Source organism: Strix aluco, chromosome 5 (genome assembly GCF_031877795.1).
Source record: "Strix aluco isolate bStrAlu1 chromosome 5, bStrAlu1.hap1, whole genome shotgun sequence".
Lineage (NCBI taxonomy): Eukaryota > Metazoa > Chordata > Aves > Strigiformes > Strigidae > Strix > Strix aluco.
The window spans coordinates 6,956,878-6,975,703 of NC_133935.1; the positions used below are offsets into that span (position 1 = coordinate 6,956,878).

At 50.4% G+C, this 18,826-nt stretch overlaps 1 protein-coding gene across 2 annotated transcripts in view; it reads left to right on the top strand.

The window, feature by feature from the left end:
- Window positions 1–12,694: 12,694 nt before the first annotated feature.
- CCND2 (cyclin D2) overlaps window positions 12,695–18,826 on the top strand; it is a 37,350-nt gene continuing 31,218 nt past the window's right edge. Inside the window, exons 1-4 of one of the 2 annotated variants that reach the window (XM_074825711.1) lie at window positions 12,695–12,739; window positions 13,677–13,897; window positions 15,467–15,682; window positions 18,362–18,521. In XM_074825711.1, the coding sequence (XP_074681812.1) occupies window positions 13,703–13,897; window positions 15,467–15,682; window positions 18,362–18,521 (571 nt within the window). In that variant the 5' untranslated portion in view covers window positions 12,695–12,739; window positions 13,677–13,702. Of the gene's footprint in view, window positions 12,740–13,127; window positions 13,898–15,466; window positions 15,683–18,361; window positions 18,522–18,826 lie in introns of those variants that run through there. The other variant, XR_012623436.1, reaches the window with a different exon arrangement.

The following is an 18,826-nucleotide window of genomic DNA, read 5'->3' on the forward strand; positions in this document are numbered from 1 at the left end:
ATCCCTGGGTAGTGGTATGCTGACACCCTCTGAACATCAGCAGTCTGGTGACTGACAGAGCCCTTGGAAGCTGTTCAATGAAGAACCAATTTTTAGGCTCAAAAGGAAAGTAAAACTCTCTCTTAGTGCGGGAGCTGACCATCCCAGCAAAGTCCTTGATCTATCCCACTCTTCCATGATACAGTCTTCCCATGGCTTTGCGTTGGGCTTTTCCTGCAGGATTTTCTTATGGAGTGCTGAAAAACCTTCTGAGCTGTGGTGGGGTCATTGAGAATAAATGGTTGATGAACCCCTTTGAGCTCAGCACCTTTGTTCAGTGGCCTGTGATTTGCAGACGACTTGCCTTGGTGACGAAGGTGATCCCTTCCAATTCCATGCTACTTTTTAGAGCAAAATTTTTATTTCTCTTGTTTACAAAGTACTGTCTCCATTAATAAGGTTTTATAGATTATAATAATTCCTTGGTGCAAAATATTAAGTGTGCAATATATCACTGCACAAGCAATCCCCCCCAACACATTTTATTTTCTTTAAATGTTTAGCTAAAAGCATTTTAGAACATTTGGGTTGTCGCCGATACTGTGTTCCTTCACCCCAGCTCCTTGGTTTGCTCAGATTACTGTCAGATTTCCTAATTCCCCCTCATGCCAACTGAGATGATGCCGTATCTCTGGGCCAGTACCATGCTGCAGCCTGTCAAAATGTGATGGAAGATGGCCCTGAAGCCTTCCTTGACTTAAACTGCAGCTGTCATTTTCCATCCGTGCCCAGTGCTGTAGCTTAGCTCCTGCTGGCACAGCACCCTACGCAGAGTTTAAGCCGTGCTTTTCGCTGCAGGTCTCCACTTTTCACACAACTGACACTTTTAACTCTCCCCCTTCCCCCCAGAAAATTTCCCTCTTGCTCCTCTGATGTTTCTTCTTTGACCCTGTTCCTTCTGTGCCTAAGGTCCCACATGGTTCTCTCCCCTCACTTGCATTGCCCCATCATGTTTTCACGAGAGTATTAAATCGTCATTAGTGGGAGCAGAAAACAAAAGGATTCAGAAGAACCTCTTCCTACGCTCTCGTTGTCAGATGAGGAGTATTTGCAATAGGGTAGGGCTAGCAGCAACATCTCCCCCGCATGAGACCCCACACTTAGGATGACGCTTCACCTACAGTGACTGGGGAGCACTGTCCCAAGCGGGGCCAGTAACCACAACCCGGGCTCCCGTGATGGTACCGGCCACACATGCAGCAGTACAATGAGAGGCAGCAGGTGGGTCTGAACTGAAGGGCAGGGAGCCCAGGAAAGAAATTAGATGGTATCATTCAGCATGCTGAGCGGCAGTCACAGGACACCAGATGCATTGTCGTTGCCAAGTTTCTGTAGGGATCAAGGAAGAGAAGAGCAACATGGAAAGGTCTGCGGGACGGTGAAGAGGCTCTGCTGTGTTTTATAACACATATGTAAGGACCCCATGTAAGGACCCGTAGAGGAGAAACCACACATTTGTTGGAAAGTGCAACGGTGGCCTAGCTGTGTCCCATACGCCACTTACCTCTTTACGCTTCTTTTCCTCATCCCTTTCAGTTACACGTCCTGATCTCACCAATAGGATGAAAACAAGGAATAACTTTTCCAGAGCAGAAGCTGGTGCTCTGGCTTTGTGTCAGTCTGTGTGAGAGTTAATTCAGCCAGAGCATTCTTTTCAGTTGACCGCAAGATAAATGTCTCTCATGTCTGACTCTTCTCCACAAGGCTGTAATGCACACAGACCTACACCAACTGAGCAACGTGCCTTGGCAGGCTGACATTTGCCCAAGGATGGCTTCACTGTCTTAATCTGTTAAAAATCATGTAATATTTTCACTCTGTCCTTCTATCTGCTCTAAGCATTTTGTGTATCAGGTGAATGCCATGGAAACCTTCACATATTTCTCTTCTCAGATCTCTTGTTGCTCGGGAAATGGACCACAGGTCTAAAACAACCAGGCTGCCCTAAGAGAAGGTGGAGCTGAACCTAGGTCTCCTTGCTGGCACATGGACATGTGTCCCTGGGTGTCTGACTCTGCACACACACAAATCCATGGCATAATCTTTTCCCCAGCAACCTTGCAGTACCACACGTAAGACAGGAGACAGATGAAGCAAAGCAGGGCAACAACAGGACACGGCTGAGCCAGTTCAGACCAAGGATCCACCTAGTCTTGTATCTTGTCTTCAGCTATTCCTAAATTTCTTTTATTGTTTTCTTTTTCCGTTCCAGTATCAGACCTGGGTTTGGTGCTTCCCCTTCCTCCCACCATGCTCACACCAGAGCCCACCACTGGCAGTGTCCCAAGCAGCTGTGACACAGGGCTCTCTCAGGGAGGCTGAGCAGAGCTGGGCATAACCCTTCTACCCTCCCTTGTCCATCTGTCTGCATATCCCTCCCCCCATCCTGAGCCCACACTGCTCTCCCCCGCACACACAAATGTCCGTGCTGGCAAAGCCCCTTGGCACAGGGGGCAAAGGGTGGCCAGCTCTGTGCCAAACCCATCATTGTACACCCTGGCCTTCCCCTTCCCTCCTCAAAAAAAGCCTCCTGCACGTTGCTTGGGGTGAGCTGGCCAGAGAACTCCTCGTGGTGCCCCCTCCCATGGCACCAGGATCTGTCTCTGTCCTTGTACCCACTTGTGCAAGAGTGGACAGTGGACAGTGCCAGCTAAATGGGTCAGTCACTGCTGGTTTGGGTTTTTTTTTCATATGTGTGGAAGAATTACTTCAAGAAAGGGGAAAAAGCTGAAGAAATAGGAAAAGCAAACAAATAAAGCTGATGTCCCCAGGGTCCACAGGCAAAACTCAAAGCTGTAAGGAAACGTGAGAGAGATGCAAGAACGGGACAAGCCTACATGATACCTCCCCATGTACGCTCGCATTTCCATCCCACTCAGGAGGCAGTGTGCCTGGCTGGGCCCACTGTCCTCTGCCTGCCAAACAGCTGGCAAAATTTACTGAATCGAACCTCAGAGAATGCCCGAGATGGACATACATCGAGATAACTTTATCTGCTTTCCTTGCAAACAGAGAAAAGCTATGTGATCCGCACGTGTCAGAGATGGAACTACCCGGGAAGCCCTGACCCTCCCTGAAGCTCTGACCACTAAAAACAGGGGCTCCCCTTTAGAAGGCAACGTCCAAGTTAAATTGCAGATAGAAATGTAAGCATTAGGCTGTGAGATAGCATTTCCCTTTCTGTCACATGAAAGATGAGTTCATTATAGAACATCCTCTCTCAAGCCTGTAGGGAAAAGCTTGGAGGCTCACAGATAAAACAGATTGAGTTATGTCTTCCTTGGCTTTCAGTGAGTACAAGGACAAGGATTTTTATTGTCCACAATGTTAGCAACATTACATCGTCCAAAAGACCTTGTTCATTTATCAGCTTTCTTAAAAATCTTTTGTTCACAAGCCTGCTTGTGTGTGAACACAGAAAAAATTCAGCTCTATCTAGTATCAGCCCGCAGCTGTTCAGTGACAGAAGGACGCAAAAGCTACGGATATGAACATGGGAAAATCCACCCAAAGCAGAAGGAAGACACAGTAAGCAACAGCTGCATGACAAGAATATGCTGTTTCTGTAGTGTGAGAAAAAAAAGAAAAGCTACAGTTACAGTAAGCATCAGAAAGTTGTCAGCAAACATTATAATTGTGATTCAGTTCGGAAGAGAAGCAAAATTACTTCTCCTTCTAACTTTCTCGAGGTATCTGATGCTCTTCTGGACATATGCTCTGAATCCCAGCAGGGTTTGGAAACACTGAGCCAGGAGCTGGGTCCTTTGAACCATCTTCTAAGCGCTGGAGTCAGCAGATTTCAATCTGTCCCTGACTTTCACAGGAAAAAAGAGCAAAAAATAACCCACAGTCCCCCAAACTTCCTAAATCCTTTCAAAACCCCTACACATAATATTCTGATTATTCATAACAGGGCTGTGTTTGGGTCACAGCATGTTGGACCCATGTGCTTTTTACGCTTGCTTAAACCAAACAGATCCCAGGCACAGTTGATTTCTAAGTGTTCTCAGGGCATGGGCCCTCCCTCGAGTACTTCTCCCTGAGACCCCACAGCCAGAACCAGAGACTAACGCTGGCTTTCCCAGCTTTCCAGGAGTTTCAGCTTATATTTCTGCATGTACTCCACGCTTGTAGGCCCTCTACTTTATAATTTACCACATCAGGGATAAATAACTATTAAAATACAGAGCAGATTGACTCTGTAACATTTGTAAAAATAATCATTCTCCACTTGAGATGCGCAAAACAATCTAGAGAGCTAAACAGTGCAACAGAAGAGCCCATCTGCACTTCCCTGGATCTGGTTCTTCACCATCCTTTGTCAGCCCCTTTCCCAGCCCTCTCAGCAGGACCTTCTTTCACTCCTGCACAAGGTGTCACCACATCAGATCGAAGCCTTTCTTCTGCAGCTCCCATTCACAGGTACTGACCGTCTCATTATAAAGGACTCTCTTTTGCAGAAGTATGTTCCTCTCTTACTTTTTTACCTTCCCAAGCTTTCTTTGCATATGGCTTCTTAGCCCCTTCTAAGGGCACGCTTGTCCCTCGATCCCAGCCTGCTCCAGAGAAGCTGGGTAGCCTGACCTTCTCCAGGATGGAGCAATTCCTTTGTTATCTGAAGATAACGAGTCCATTCAGGTGCCAACAGTCTCTAATAGTCCATCTATTCATAGACAGAGAAACCAGCTCCACTCCCTTCTTTCCTAGTGCAACGTTTATGAGATAAGGGCACAACAGAAGAGAGTGCTAGAACAGAAGGGTGGAAACCATCTATAAAATAAAACTGAGATTCTATACTGTACATAGATTCTTTAAAAATACTACCTATCCTGTCCACTCCAATGAGGGAGATGTTTCTCTTCAGGTACTGCTCTGACATCAGAAAGGCAGTACTACTCCAGGACATGCTGTGGAGCTCCTCTAAGATGTTGCTTTACACCAGAGAGCCTCAGTTTCCCATTTGTAAAATAGAAATGATGCTTTCCTAACTGGCAGGTCATTGTGAAGCATCTGTTCTGAGGATGGTGATTGCTACCAATGAGCCTTACAAATAAAAATTTGAAACCCAAGAAAGAAACAGTTCTTGTCTGTGCATCACAACAGCCACTCAGGCAAAAGGTTCCCTAGCCCAGTGCCCTGCCTCTGCCAGCAGAAGGTATCCAGGGAAGAGCTGAAGAACAGGATGAGGAGCTAGCAACATTAGCCCAGGAACTAACTCCCTGTTCAAAGAGGCTACTGCCTTCTCAAGATGAGGTGAAAGCCCAGGTGAGAGTTTCAATGTACGGAGAAATGAGACAGCAGCACAACGGGGTTTTGCTGGGTCTACAGATTTTGAAGGGATACAACGGGATGAAGAAAGAGCATAGCTCACAACCAACAGTGGAGCCAAGGGAGGAGACAGTGGAGATCTGGGAGACCTGGAGATTTCAATAGAGTAGAGCAGTGTGGAACATGTGCTAGTGATTTTCTTAGTTAATAAGGCAGTTTACCAATAAAATTTACCAATAAAACCCACGTCTACAGATCCTGCACACTACATCCTGAGCTATGTATATGGAGTTATGCCAATGGACAGCAAGCACCTATCACTGCTTCTTGCTGTTTTTCAAGTACTTGGGAAACTTCAAGGTGATGGACAAACATTGCAGCCAGGCAAACTCTGACCAGGCACAAGGGAAATGTTCTTATTCCCTGAGAGCAGTGCAGCACTGACACAGATTACTCAGAGAGGCTGTGGGATCTCCATCCTTGGATATTTGGGCTGGACAAGGCCCTGAACAACCCAATCTAGCTTGGAAGGTGGCCCTGCTGTGAGCAGTAGATTGGACTAGATGGCTTCCAACCTAACTGTTTCTACCAGCAATGTTTCTCTCAGACTTGTGTTGATTTACATCCAGTAAGTCAGATGAAGGGCAGCACCATCCTTTAGGGAGCATCAAGTCATGCATAGGAAGTTGTGTATGCCCATGAACACCAACTTCAGAACCAAGGAAAACAGCAGTCAAGAAAAAGGGTTTCCTAGTTGAGAGCAAAACAAAATGCTGTAGAAGTGAGGCAGCAGAGCTGCAGAGAGGAGAGAAGGACATTTCTTCTGATAGCCCTGGGGAGAGGCAGCCCTTGAGAAATCACTCGCCATCGCCCAGCTGCTGCCGAAGTGTTTTGCCCCTGCGGGGTGATGGAGGAGCTTTGGGAGCTCTCCAGCGGCAGCAGCAGTGGATTTCACAGAGACCTGTGAGAATTTCCTCTTCAACAGGAGGGCAGCTATCATTTCAGCTGCCACCTTTGTCTCGGTCCCTGCCCAAGCAACCTTCTTACCCACATCAGGAGTTTTGTCCAGACCAAACAGGAACCTCTTTAGACTTCGGATATAACTCAGACAAAGCAGACATGACTTTCACCATGCCTTGCAAGACACCCCAGTCAGCCAAAAACTACCTGCATGAAAGTGCTGGGAGCTTCGATTTGAAATGGGGCTAGGGCTTGAAATAAATATGTTTGTTGCCCCATTGCACAAAGGCAGAGGGCCAGTCCCTGAAGTCTTTGCTCCCCGTTATTCACGCAAATGCCCCGCAAATCCTCAACAAGGGCAGCAGAGCTGAGCATGAGGACTGGGGGTAGCAAGGGCTGCTGAGGAGCTCATGGGTGAGATGGGTTTCACACCACCCACAGTTTCTTACTTCTCAAGAAAACCACATCTTCAAAGGCCATGTGGCCCCTGGCAGGTGACTGAAGACTCTGGCTGTAATCGCCACTGTGAAAAGGGGCACAGCCTTTCAAAATGCTTTAATTTCATGACTAACTTTAAAACGCATACTTCTTCATTTGTAGCACACTGGTGCTTGAGACGCTCCATCCCAGGAGTAAAATACTGCATTCCCAAAAGAGGAGAGAAAAAAGAAGCAAATGATAGTACTGCATTCAGGTGGCCATTAATATTATATACAATGTAATATTTTAGGCTATTAATGTTTTAAAAGTCAGTCATTTCCCCAGGTGTAGGTGTAATCGACACAGAGCAGAGTAGTAAAATATCTGAACTATTTATCCGTGGGAATAGCTTTTAATTCAGCAGTTTTGGAAGAGGAAATTAACAAGTGAAATTGTTTAATTCAGTAGAGGGCATTTATTTACACTGTTTTATTTTGGTTTACTCTTGTTTTTTATGTGCTTGTCTGCTTGTCAGGCAATACAGCTTTCTTCATTCCATTTGTTTGTTTGTTTGACCATGTTAAGAAGACCAAAGTCAACAGCTCTAGAGAGTATTTCATAGTCCTTGGAGTGCAAAGGGGACATCCAAAATACTGTATCAACGGTTATTTAAGCCAGAATACTTGTGAAACTAATATTTCTTTATGGACAAGTTTTGATGCTTTTACAGAGGAAACAAGCCAAGTGCTGAGGGGAAACCTAGCTTTTCTTCCCTTTAAGAATCCACCTATTTTTAGAACTCAGATGTGCTCTGTACGTCTGCACAAAATGAGAAGTCCAACTTACCCCCATAACAAGTTGCGACTTCACATAGTCATTCACATGGCTTCCAAAACAAAATCTCATACTGATGTGGCTCCATATAAAATATCTCGCTATTTGCCAGACAACATATGCCTCATACGTTTCAGCAAACTATTCAGCGTGGGACCCTGCGTCAGGATAATTCTCTTACTGCAGATTAACAGAATCGTTACACTTACCTTTAACATACAGCTGCTTCCGGGAATAAACAGCATGATTATTTAGCAGCTCACAGCAATGTTAAGACAACCAAGACATGCAGTACCCCTTCCCAGCTCCCCATAAAAGAAGCCATTTGCTCTGAAGGTCTTCCTCTCCCCTTCCCTGTCTGTATAGACCTGGGCATGCTACACACCTATATCAAATGTAAAGTCTTTGCCTCAGTGTAGATAGAAAGAAAATAAAATGGAATTGAAGTTCCACATTTGTTTTGGTAAGAGTAAAACCACATGTGTTGGATCAAGACTGAGAGACCACAAGGTCAGAACATTACTTCTGAAGAAAGGGGTGTGACAGCAAGATGCTTCAAAAATTGGAGATCAGCTGAGGGTTTGGGGACAGAGAGTCTTTTATTAATCTCTCTTTTAATTAATTTTATTAATCTTTCTTTCTGGAAAGAAAAAAAAAATGTGCACTTAAAGTTGAAGACATCTTTGGACTAAGGACTGATACAAACATCTCAGATGACAGGGAAACCACACAGCAGAATGCAAGAGGTTAACAGCAAAGTCAATTCTTAGCAGAGAAGCAAGTTGATTCATAAGCAGGAAAAAAAAAAAAAAAAAAAAAAAAGAATTCTGTCACCTTCAGATCCTATTCATACTTTTAATGATGAAAGATACCAGTGGTTCATACCTGCTGTTTGCCAGAACTGTTCTTGCTCTTTCAAATATCTGCTCCAAACCCCAACGTTTTTCCCCACACCGCTTAGCAAAAGGAGAATGATGGTGTTTATGTACAGTTCTGCATACCAGGGGCCCGATCCTGTAAAAAAAAAGTCAGTTGACTTTGTGGCGTGTGGGAGGCACCTGTTATGTGTTCCTGGTCCCTGTGAAGGAACAGCAGCCTTATCACCCAGCTCGCCAAGGAGAGGACCGAGTCGGCAGCTCTTGCTGCAAAGTACGTGGCACCCCTGCAAGATAAGGCTGTGGCACCAGCAGAGTTAAGCAACACAAAAATTTCCCTGTCTCCCGTATAGCGAGTAAAATCCCAATCCTAGACCTTCAGCTCCAGCAGAAATTTCTCATCGGTTTCAACTCCTTTGCTTCAGGAAAAACTGCAAGATCTCATCCTAATTCTGCATGTGCCCGTGTTACCACAGGTTATAGGTTTTATATAGATTCACAGATCCAATAATTTTAAGGCCAGAACTCATCACGGGGATTATGTATCTGATTTTTTTTGGTGTAACTCTGGTCACAGAACCCCACGCAGTAACTCCTCCTTCAACTCTGTGACTGTGGTTTGTGGTAGAATAGATTTTTTTAGGCTTCAACCCCACCTAACCTTAAAGAAACAGCCCTAAATGAAATACCAAGGCATTAATTAAATTTGCAGTTAAAAAGTTCACTTTGTTGTTAGCCTAAACGTACCGCTACGACCTCTACCATCCTAAATCTCCCTGAATTTCTCTTGATTTCTCTACCTTACATTTATGTCAAACCTGGGAGTGTCTTCGGGCTGTGATGAATTTACAAAGTCTTCCAGCCTAAAACATGAGTCCCAGGTACATGATCATTCTTGTAGCTCTTTTTTGAGTCCTTTCCCTTCTTGCCTAATAAAGAAATCTCCGAGTGGAGTTGCACACTCCTTTCACTGGGCATTGCACAAACACAGTTTCTAATTAGTGCTCTGTTTGAGCTAAGGAATGAGAAAGGATAAGAAGAAGCAGCTTTGCATAAAACAGGAAAGGAGTAAATAATTAAAAATATGTTAAGCAATCACACAGAATTCATTAGTTAATGCTGTAACTGTTGTGCCTGCAAAAAATCACCCTCTAAAGGCAAGTATAGTTTTATTACAGGATACGTTTCACCTGCTCAGTCATTATGTTAAGGTGGCTGTTAATGATAAAGCTGCCACTACACAGGTATTTAGAGTCGAAAATTGCCTGTACAATTAAAATTAACTCCTTGAAAATACATGGGCAATGCACAGTGGTTCCCGTGGTATCCAAATCCTTTTCCAGTCTTTAATCAGAAACCAAAGGAAAGAAAAAATAATTTTTATCATGTTGTTCCTATTGAACGCACAGCATGGAATTACGGAATTTACCTTTGAACAGATAAAAATCAGATATTAAAAAAAAAAAAAAAAAAAAACACCGAGATAGATTGCTTACAGTGATTGAAGCTGGAATAATGTTATTTCAAATCTATCGCACATTTTATTATCCACGGTGTTTGTTTGCTTTTGGGGCTTTCCTCAGCTTGGACAGTGGAAACACATTCATCTGTTTCTTTTTTGGCTTCCAGTCGGTTTCACTTTCAGATTCTCATGTTTCACACTCCAGCCTTCAGGTTTCAAGCACTGCAAGGGAATACTTATTTAATTTAAACAAACAAAAAACCTGCGGCCGCCGGGCGCGCACACAACGTGTCTATAGGTCCGCGGTTCAGATGCAAAGCTTGATCCCACACTGTCCCCTGAAGCATCTTCAAGGTGGTTCTTTGGGATTTGCAAAGAGAAGAAAAGAAAGAAATAGGAGTGATGACGAATTAAGGATCTATTTTTAAAAAAGCCAAGAGTCACCGCGTCTTGCGGCGCTCTCGGACTAAAACCAATAAAATACCATCACATATATCCCGATTTCATGATAATTACGTGGGGGATTAATGACGAGGAGCCGTGACCCCAGGCTCGATGACCTGAAGGAAAGGGGCTCCCCAGGCATCAGCCGGGACCGCGGCGTTGCCCCCCGCGGCGGCTGCGGTGGGGCTGGGGGCAGGACCCCCCTCCCGCCCTCGTCCCGGGCTGCTGAGGGTGTGTGTGTGGGGGGGGGAAACGGCGGGGCCGTCCCGGGAGACGCGGTTCCCCCGCGGCCGCCGTGGCGGCTCCGCGCAGGGCGCAGCGCGGCTCCGCGGGAGCGCCCGCCTGGGGCTGCGCGCACCGCCGCTCCCGGAGCAAAAACCACACAGCGAGGAGGTTTCATTTAATCCTTTATGCTTTTAAACGGGCGAAGCAGCTCAGCAAAAGAAGGGGAGCGAGTGCGAAAAGTATTTTTTTTTTCTTTTTCTTTTTTTTTTTTTTCCCCCCCCGGAGGGAGGGTGGTATTTAACATATGGCACTCGGTAATCTCTACACGGAGGCTGTTAAAACATCTGCTGCCTCCAAACGCGTGCGGCAGCGCCCGTGGGCACGGCGACGAGGCGGCGGGGCAGCTCGGGCACGCTGCCTTCCGCGGCCGCGGAGCCCCGCTGCCCGCCCGCGCCTTGCACGGGACCGGCGTTTCCCCGTTGGAAGCGGGAACGGCGTTTAAAACCCGTCGCACCGGGGAAAAGTTGGGGCGTTTTTCTGGGTTTTTTTGTTGTTTGTTGTTTTGTTTTGTTTTTTTTTTTTTTTTCCACGACGTCACCGCAGATCAACGGCACCTCCGCGTGCAGAACTGGCATCCTTCCATTTATTGATTTAGGGTGGGTTTTTTTTCTTTCCTAACGGGATTCCCCCCCCCCCCCCCCCCCTCACCTCAGCAAAGTGGCGGGGAGGCAGCGGCCAGTCCGCGGGGCACTTGGCTGCTCCCCCAGCGGCCACCCCACGGCGGGGCGCGGGGGGCCCCCGCATCCCTCCCCCGGTCCCCGCGGCAGCCTCGCCGTGCCCCAGACATCACCCCACTTCGGAAAGTCGGTGCCGGACAATTAGGACACCCGTCGTCCTCCACACACACCCCCCCTCCCCGAAACCCACATAAATCACAATCGCTGCATTGTCGGGCTACAAAGCCAGACGGGAGCGCTTATGAATTTAAGTTTGGAGAAGGAAAACGTGCGCTGACACAACACGCTCCCTGTTCACAGGAGTAGCCAGGAAGGGGAAATGAATGGTGGAAGTTAAAGAGCCTTTCATTGCGGAGCACGCCGCGCCGCAGCGGGTCCCCGCTCGCCGCCCTCGACGTACGGCGGGGGGTGCCCCCTCCGCGCCCCCCTCCTTCGCCCTCCTAAAGCGCCAGGCTTGCCGGGCAGAGCGCTGCCCGGTTCCGCCTCCGGCGGGCTCGCCCCCGGTAAGCTCCGGCCTCGGGGGGGGTGGGGGTGTGGGTGTGGGGGGGGCGAGGGGGCCACACACGGTGCCCGGCAGCTCCCGGACGGCGCCGTCGCTTCGTTTGGCTGCTCGCTTCGAGGACGGGACGGGGCGAGGGGGGCGCGGAGTTGATTTTGCGGGGAAATGCTGCTAACGAGGCGTGAAGGGCTCGGCTGGCCCGGGCCGGCTCCGCGTTACCGGGGGACGGGGAGAGGAGTCTTGGTGGCTTTTTGGTGGCGAAGGAGCCATTTGCTCCGACGGGCGGGTGAGGTGCGGGACCGGTTTTTGCAAGGGAGCCGCTGGACTCCCAAGAGATGCAACCCGCCGCAAAACCGGTCCCATCCCTCCCAACCGTTTGGATGCCGAGGGGCGAGGGCTGGCGTGGAAGGGGGCGCGTTTGCCCACTCGCTGGCAACGACGGCCGGTCGCTCGCCTTCCCCGATGCCGGCAGGGCCCGGGCGGCTCCCGGACCCGGCGATGCGCTCAGGTGAGGGGGCCCCACCTCGTCCCCTTCCCCCCCTGGGCTGCTGTCGATGCCGGGCAGCATGCGTCCTTAAAATATAATCTGCCCGGTAACAATCAGCGCGCAGCGGCGAGAGCCCCAGAGCTATTGGCTATGCAAATAGAGGGAGGGGAAGCGGCGCCCCAAACTCCCCACTCACACTTTTAAGGCGGTTTTTCTCGCCCCCCCCCCCGCCAAGCCCACCTCTGTGGCGCCCGGAGCGGGGAAGGGGCAGGGGGGGGGAGCGTGGTCCTCGCACGGCCCCGGGGACCGCCGCCGCCGCTCCGCGCCCGCGTAGCTCATCCGCGGCCGGCCCCGCGTAGCGCCTTCCCCCCTCGGGAGCCTCCGCTCTGCCGTAGCAAGCAGCGGCAGAGACTTCGCAAACTTGACACATTTTGCAGGCGGGGAGCGACGGCGACACCGGCGAAGTGCGAGGAGGGTGGAAGTCGCCCGGTGCGGGACATAACCCCTCGTCTTCACCCCCCCCCCCACTCCACCCCCCAGCCAACCTCTCTCCCTCCTCCCTCCCTCCCTCCCTCCCTCCCCCCTGCGTTTCCTAGAAAGTTGTATCAGTGTGGCCATGCAGCGCTAAAACGGTTCGCCTGCTAGAAACGCCTCTGTGCGCCGGAGGAAGTAGCGTGGTGATATATTGTTAGATTTCACCCCAAAAACGCCGCGGAACCCCCAGCCCTTAAGGAGCTTTGGGGTCTTTTCCGGCTTTGCTGTTAGGCTGCAGCTAGCGGGGAGCTCTGTCCCCCTCCGGCTGCAGATTAAGGGGGTGCCGGAGGGGGGAGTGGGTCAAGGGTGGGGGGGGGGGGGGGAGCACGGGACGTGGATCTGGCATCCCGCTAAGCCAGGGCATTTCATCCTTCGCCCCCATCGTCTCCGTGGGTACCAAGGGGGACCCCATAATTTCTTGCAATAAGGGGGGGGAGGGGGGGGGGAATAGATTCAGACAGGCTCCCGCAGAAGTGTGGAGCGGATTTCATTTGGTCGCTGGAAGGAAGAAAAAGAGAAGCTGTCATTTGTGTGTGTGTGTGTCCCTATACGAGGGCCTCCTGGTTCCTTGTTAGCTTATAGAGAGGAAAAAAAAAAAAAAAAAAAACAACCAAAAACCCGCGTTTGATGTTACGTCTGACCAGCTGCTGTTCTCCATAATAACAAGAGAGAGAGAACTGCCTGCCCTGGCGAGTTGCGTCACTTTGCTTCAACTTTAGGCTAGAAATCAAGAGAGAGCGAGAGACGAGTTGCAGGGGAGGCAGGAGCGAGCTGGAAAGCCTTGCCGTCTTCCTCCCACCCACCTACCCCTCCTCCTTTACCCCTCTCCTTTCCCCACCCCCTTTCCCCCTTCCAAAAAAAAAAAAAAAAAAAAAAAAAACTTTTCCATCAGAGAAAGAGGGAGATCTCTTTGGAAACATGGAGCTGCTGTGCTGCGAGGTGGATCCCATGAGGAGAGCTCTGCCTGACCCAAACTTGCTCTACGATGACCGCGTTTTGCACAACTTACTAACCATAGAGGAGAGGTATCTGCCCCAATGCTCCTACTTCAAGTGCGTCCAGAAGGACATCCAGCCCTTCATGAGGAGGATGGTGGCCACTTGGATGCTGGAGGTTTGTATCCCGGCGCCTTCCCCCGGCTCCTCGGAGAAGCGGGGACGGGGTGGGGGGCAGAAGCAGGGCGGCCGGCTCCGGGCTCCCCGCCGCGGGCAGCACCCCCGCCTCGCCCCGACCCCTCTCCCCCGGCAGCTTCTCGCCCCTCCGGTCGCCGTGGGGGTTCTTCTTTGTGTCCGTCTCCCCCCTCTTCTTCTCCTCCTCCCCCGCCTGAACTCACCCGGTGTGGTGGGGGGGAAGGGGCGCAGCGAGAGCCCACGGGGGAAATCGCCCCTTCCGGGGGGGGCTGCCGCAAAGTGGGGTGCAGGAGGGGAGGAAACTGGGGAGGGGGGGAGAGTTGGAAAAGTCATTTGCAATTAAAAAGCAAAGAAAAGCCGCCTCCGGCTGCGGGCGGCCGGGAGCGCTGGAGGTTGAGGCTTTTCTGGGAAAAGGGAGCAGCGCCCGGGGCAGGGCGAGGGACGGGGGGGTGCCCGGTGCCCCCCGCGTTTTGCCCGGCGAGGATTTCATGCCCACGTATGCAGTGGTGAGGACGTGCCTTTTTTTTTTCGCCATGTTGCGCTGCATGCAACTCTGCTCGGAGGCGCCGAGCCCGTCTTCCCTCCCCCCCCCCCCCTTTCCAAGAAGGGGCTCAGAACTGCACCCCGCCGCTGCACCCCGGTCTCCCCGGCCTGGCGGGGGCTGTCGGGGGGCCCGAGCGGGCGGCGAGCCCCCTCTTCGCTCCGGTACTTCAGGCGGGGCGGCAGCGGGCCCAGATCCCCGCAGAGTCGCCTGCCTTTGCCCTGGCCCCACCATCCATCATTTGCCCCTTCGGATCTCCTTTGGGGGGGACTTTTCCCGGACCAAACCCCCTGGGTTGGAAAGCTCAGACTCCCCGCTTGGTTTTCATGTGCGATTTGTGCTTTTTCTCCCCTGCTCCGATTTTTGGTAAATTTTTGAAATCATTTTTTCGCTCGCTCCTGCTAAAAGGATCCAGGCTGCTCGGGCTCTCCCCACCCCACCTCGCCCTCGCTGTGTCTCCCGTCCTTCCCCCCCGCCCCCCCCCCGGCTGGATCGGGGGCGCAGGGCTGGGGGACACCCCCCGGGGGAATTTTTGCAATTGTCGGAAACGATAGGGGACCGTCCCGGGATGCCACCGGTACCAAAACCGGGACCCCCGGGGAAGTGTTAATATTTTTATCGATTTTTTGAAAATATGACGAAATCAAAAAAAAAAAAAAAGAAAAAAATTGGGTCGCAAAAAAAAAAAAAAAGTCGGAGGCTGCTCGCTTGCTGCTGGATGGGGCTTTTCGGCTCTGCCACACAGTGTCTTGAATTCATTTCTTACTGAATGAACTAAAGGAATGTGAAAGCCGATTGACAGCCTTCCCAGCCTCTCCAGAGATCTCCCCCTCCCCCAAAATTTAGCTCCCCGGGAAACAAAAATAGCAGGAGCCATAGCAGGGAGGCAATGGTCTGTTTCATGGGATCACTCATTTATTTATTTTTTCCTTCTTGTCTCTTTCTCTCTTCCTCCCCCCCCCCCACCTCCCGCCGCCCCATCCTCCCTTCCCCATGCTCCTGCCTTTGCAGGTCTGTGAAGAGCAGAAGTGCGAAGAAGAAGTTTTCCCTCTGGCCATGAATTACTTGGACAGATTCTTAGCTGTGGTGCCCACTCGGAAGTGCCATCTGCAACTGCTGGGAGCGGTGTGCATGTTCCTGGCCTCCAAGCTGAAAGAGACAATCCCCCTCACAGCCGAGAAGCTGTGCATATACACGGACAATTCCATCAAACCCCAAGAGCTGCTGGTAAGCAGCCCCCCCACCACCCACCTCCTCGCCGTCAGCTCTTGCGCTGCCCACCTCCTCCTTCCCTCCCGCCCTTTCTCGCCCGGCGAACCCTTTTAAATATCACGTTTTCCACCAGTTTTTATTTATTTTTTATTTTATGCATTCAGTGAATGGTGCAGAAAGTGCGAAAGACTCAGAGAGAGGGGACGACCCTGAAACCGCGAGGCGGGGGGGGGGGACACACACATGGACACACGCACGGGACCTCCCCGGTTCTGGCCCCGCCGTGCTGCCTTCGCACCCGCGGGGACCGTGTGTGTCCCACAACCCCACGCCGTATGTGTGTTGTGTGTGAAACATTCCCCCCCTTCCCCCCAAACCCGCTCCGTGGGTGTCCCCGGGCAGGGGGGGACACACAACCTCGGCCGGGCGCACGTGCGCGGGGCGGGCGGCGCAGGGCGGGGGCGCCACCTGGCGGCAGACACGCGGTGACTTCACCCGCCCCATCACCCCCCCATCATCATCATCACCCCCCCCATCATCATCACCCCTGCCCTGGCCTTAGAGGTTGGGGAGCCGCGGCCTCGTCCCCCCGTGGCTTTTGCGAACGCGGTTCCGCCCCCCCCGTAGGTTGTTGCCGAGGCGGGTGTCGCGCTGAAAATTCAGCACAAGGCGGTGGCTGGTGCTTCTGGGTGAGTTCGAGGTCAATTTGGACATTCAGAAACAGAAAGAACCAAAATTATCGAAGGGAATAATTAATGCAAAGCGCTTGGTGGTGTGGAGCGCCAGACAGGTGTTTGCGCCTCAGGTGGGACGTCCTAAAAAAAATTTTTTTGGAAAAAAATTTTTCACAGAAAGAGTGGTCAGACAGTGGAATAGGCTGCCCAGGGAGGGGGTGGAGTCCCCATCCCTGGATGTGTTTAAGGGTCGTTTGGATGAGCTGTTGGGGGCTCTGGTGTAGGGGAGAACTTTGTAAAGTAGGGCTGAGGGTTGGACTTGATGACCCCAAGGGTCTGTTCCAACCTGAATGATTCTGTGATTCTGTGCGTTGGGCCAGGCAGCTCTGTTCTGGCAGGTCCTGGTGAACGCACCCAGCTGGCCAAATCCCGGGAGTGTTTCTCCTGTGAAGGCAGTGGGAGCTGACCCCACAGGGAGGGCTCCGGGGGGCTTCATGCTTCTGGAAAGCTTCACACTGCAAACCCTGCCATGGCTGCCACCGACACGAGGTGTCCCGCTGGCAGTACGGACTGGTGGGGGAAGTGCCATGATGTGCAGCGACGTGCCTGCCTTTTTGTGCCACGTGGGTTTAAGCGTGTGTTTTAAGTGCTTCCCTGTATTCAGTCCTCTAGATTAAATGCTCTTCTGTATCAAAATCTGTCTCATTAGTAATGTTGGGAAGATCAGTCCTTAGTTAATGTAATTGCCATTAAGTTCAAACATTTTACAGCTTTTCTCGAAACAGAAAAAAAAAAAACAACATCTGGTTTCTGGGGCCTTTTACATACATGAATGTGAGATTTTTCAAGCTATGGAGGGCTCTGTCATAATCCAGTAGGAATGTCTGTAGGAAAGTTAACTTGCTGTTAAAGCGGGCATCTATTCAGAGAAACGACAGCAGAAATGGCATTGTGGGGTCCATGTTTATGGTTTCTCAGCAACGCTGGTTGACGTCTCCTCGGCTGCAAAATTAAAGGACTTTTTTTCGACTTGCCAGCTCTACAAGCTTAGCTGGGGCTCCCCGCCACGCTGGGCTCCATCAGGCTCACGCATCATCAGGACTCAAGAATCAGTGCATGGAATTTAGTTAATAGCTAATAGTTGATGCATGAGACAGAAACGAGTCCAAGGCCTGAGCTTTGTTCACTCTGCGGGGCATTGTGAGGTACTCAAAACTTACATTAAATGTTGAAGCGTGAAGGCGTAGCCCTGCTTGAACCCCATGGCTGGACCCGTTGATTAGGAACCATTTCTACACGTAACTACATCGCAGGGAATGGCCAGTGGTTACGTACGTGCCCAAGCTGTCCTTTCATTTCACTGGGAGTTTCGGGTGTGCAAAGTATGCGGGAATGGATCCTACATGATTTATTGGCAGATAATTTACACAGGCTACTTCTTGGCTGTATTACGTGCGTTTCCTTTCTGCAGAGCCTGTCTTGGAGTAGTTTAAGCACCATCAGATTTATCTGCAGGAGCTTTTGAGTACAGTTTTCGGAGAGAATGCCATCAAGCTAACTTCCCCCGTTTTGAAAAAAAGAGAATGTATATCTTAGGTTATTTTTGTGCATGGTTTTCCTGAGGGCTTTAAATGGCTATAAAGTAAGGACTATAGCCATTTAAAAGAAGTTACTAGGAAAGGACCACAGTGACCTTGGCAATATCTAATTGCAGGCTAAACTTTCTGGGTGGGCATTCAGCACTGGATACAAAAAAAGTAAAATCTTGGCAGGAGCTGCCAGGTCTCATTATTTTCAGTAGAGCTTGACATTTCCAGTGTTTAAAAAAAAAAAAAAAAAAAGAATAAAAAGAATAAAGTCAACAACTTCAAAGCAGTAGGGTCATATGGAAAAAAATGTTTGAGCAAAACCAATTTAGCAGTGATATAATTACAATCGGAGAAATAAGCGAAGCGGGGTTTTTTTCAGGCTTGCTTATGGCTTCTCTTCTCTTCTCCCCTCTCCATCCCCCCCCCTGCAGGAATGGGAGCTGGTGGTGCTGGGGAAGTTGAAGTGGAACCTCGCAGCCGTCACCCCGCACGATTTCATTGAACACATCCTAAGGAAGCTGCCTCTACCTAAAGACAAGTTGCTTTTGATCCGGAAGCATGCACAAACGTTCATTGCCCTTTGTGCCACAGGTAGGCCAAGGTGCCCTGGGTGCGCCCGCTGCTTGTAGTGTGGCTGAAAGGGCAGGTCAGTCACTGGTGGGACAAAGGCTTTTCATCCCCCCCATCCTTACGTGATGTGGGAAGAGCGAGCGGCTGAAGCCGGTGCGACTGTTTGCCAAGGGCATTGTGAATCAGGCCCTGAAACGGCGTATAAACAGAATTCTTGCAATCGGGAGCTGTAGTGCGGTTGCAGTCCTGCTCCTACCAATGCGTGCAGTGCTTTTGCAGTGAAGTCAGTAAGACTGGCTTAGACTGTACGGTTTTCTACTTTGCCC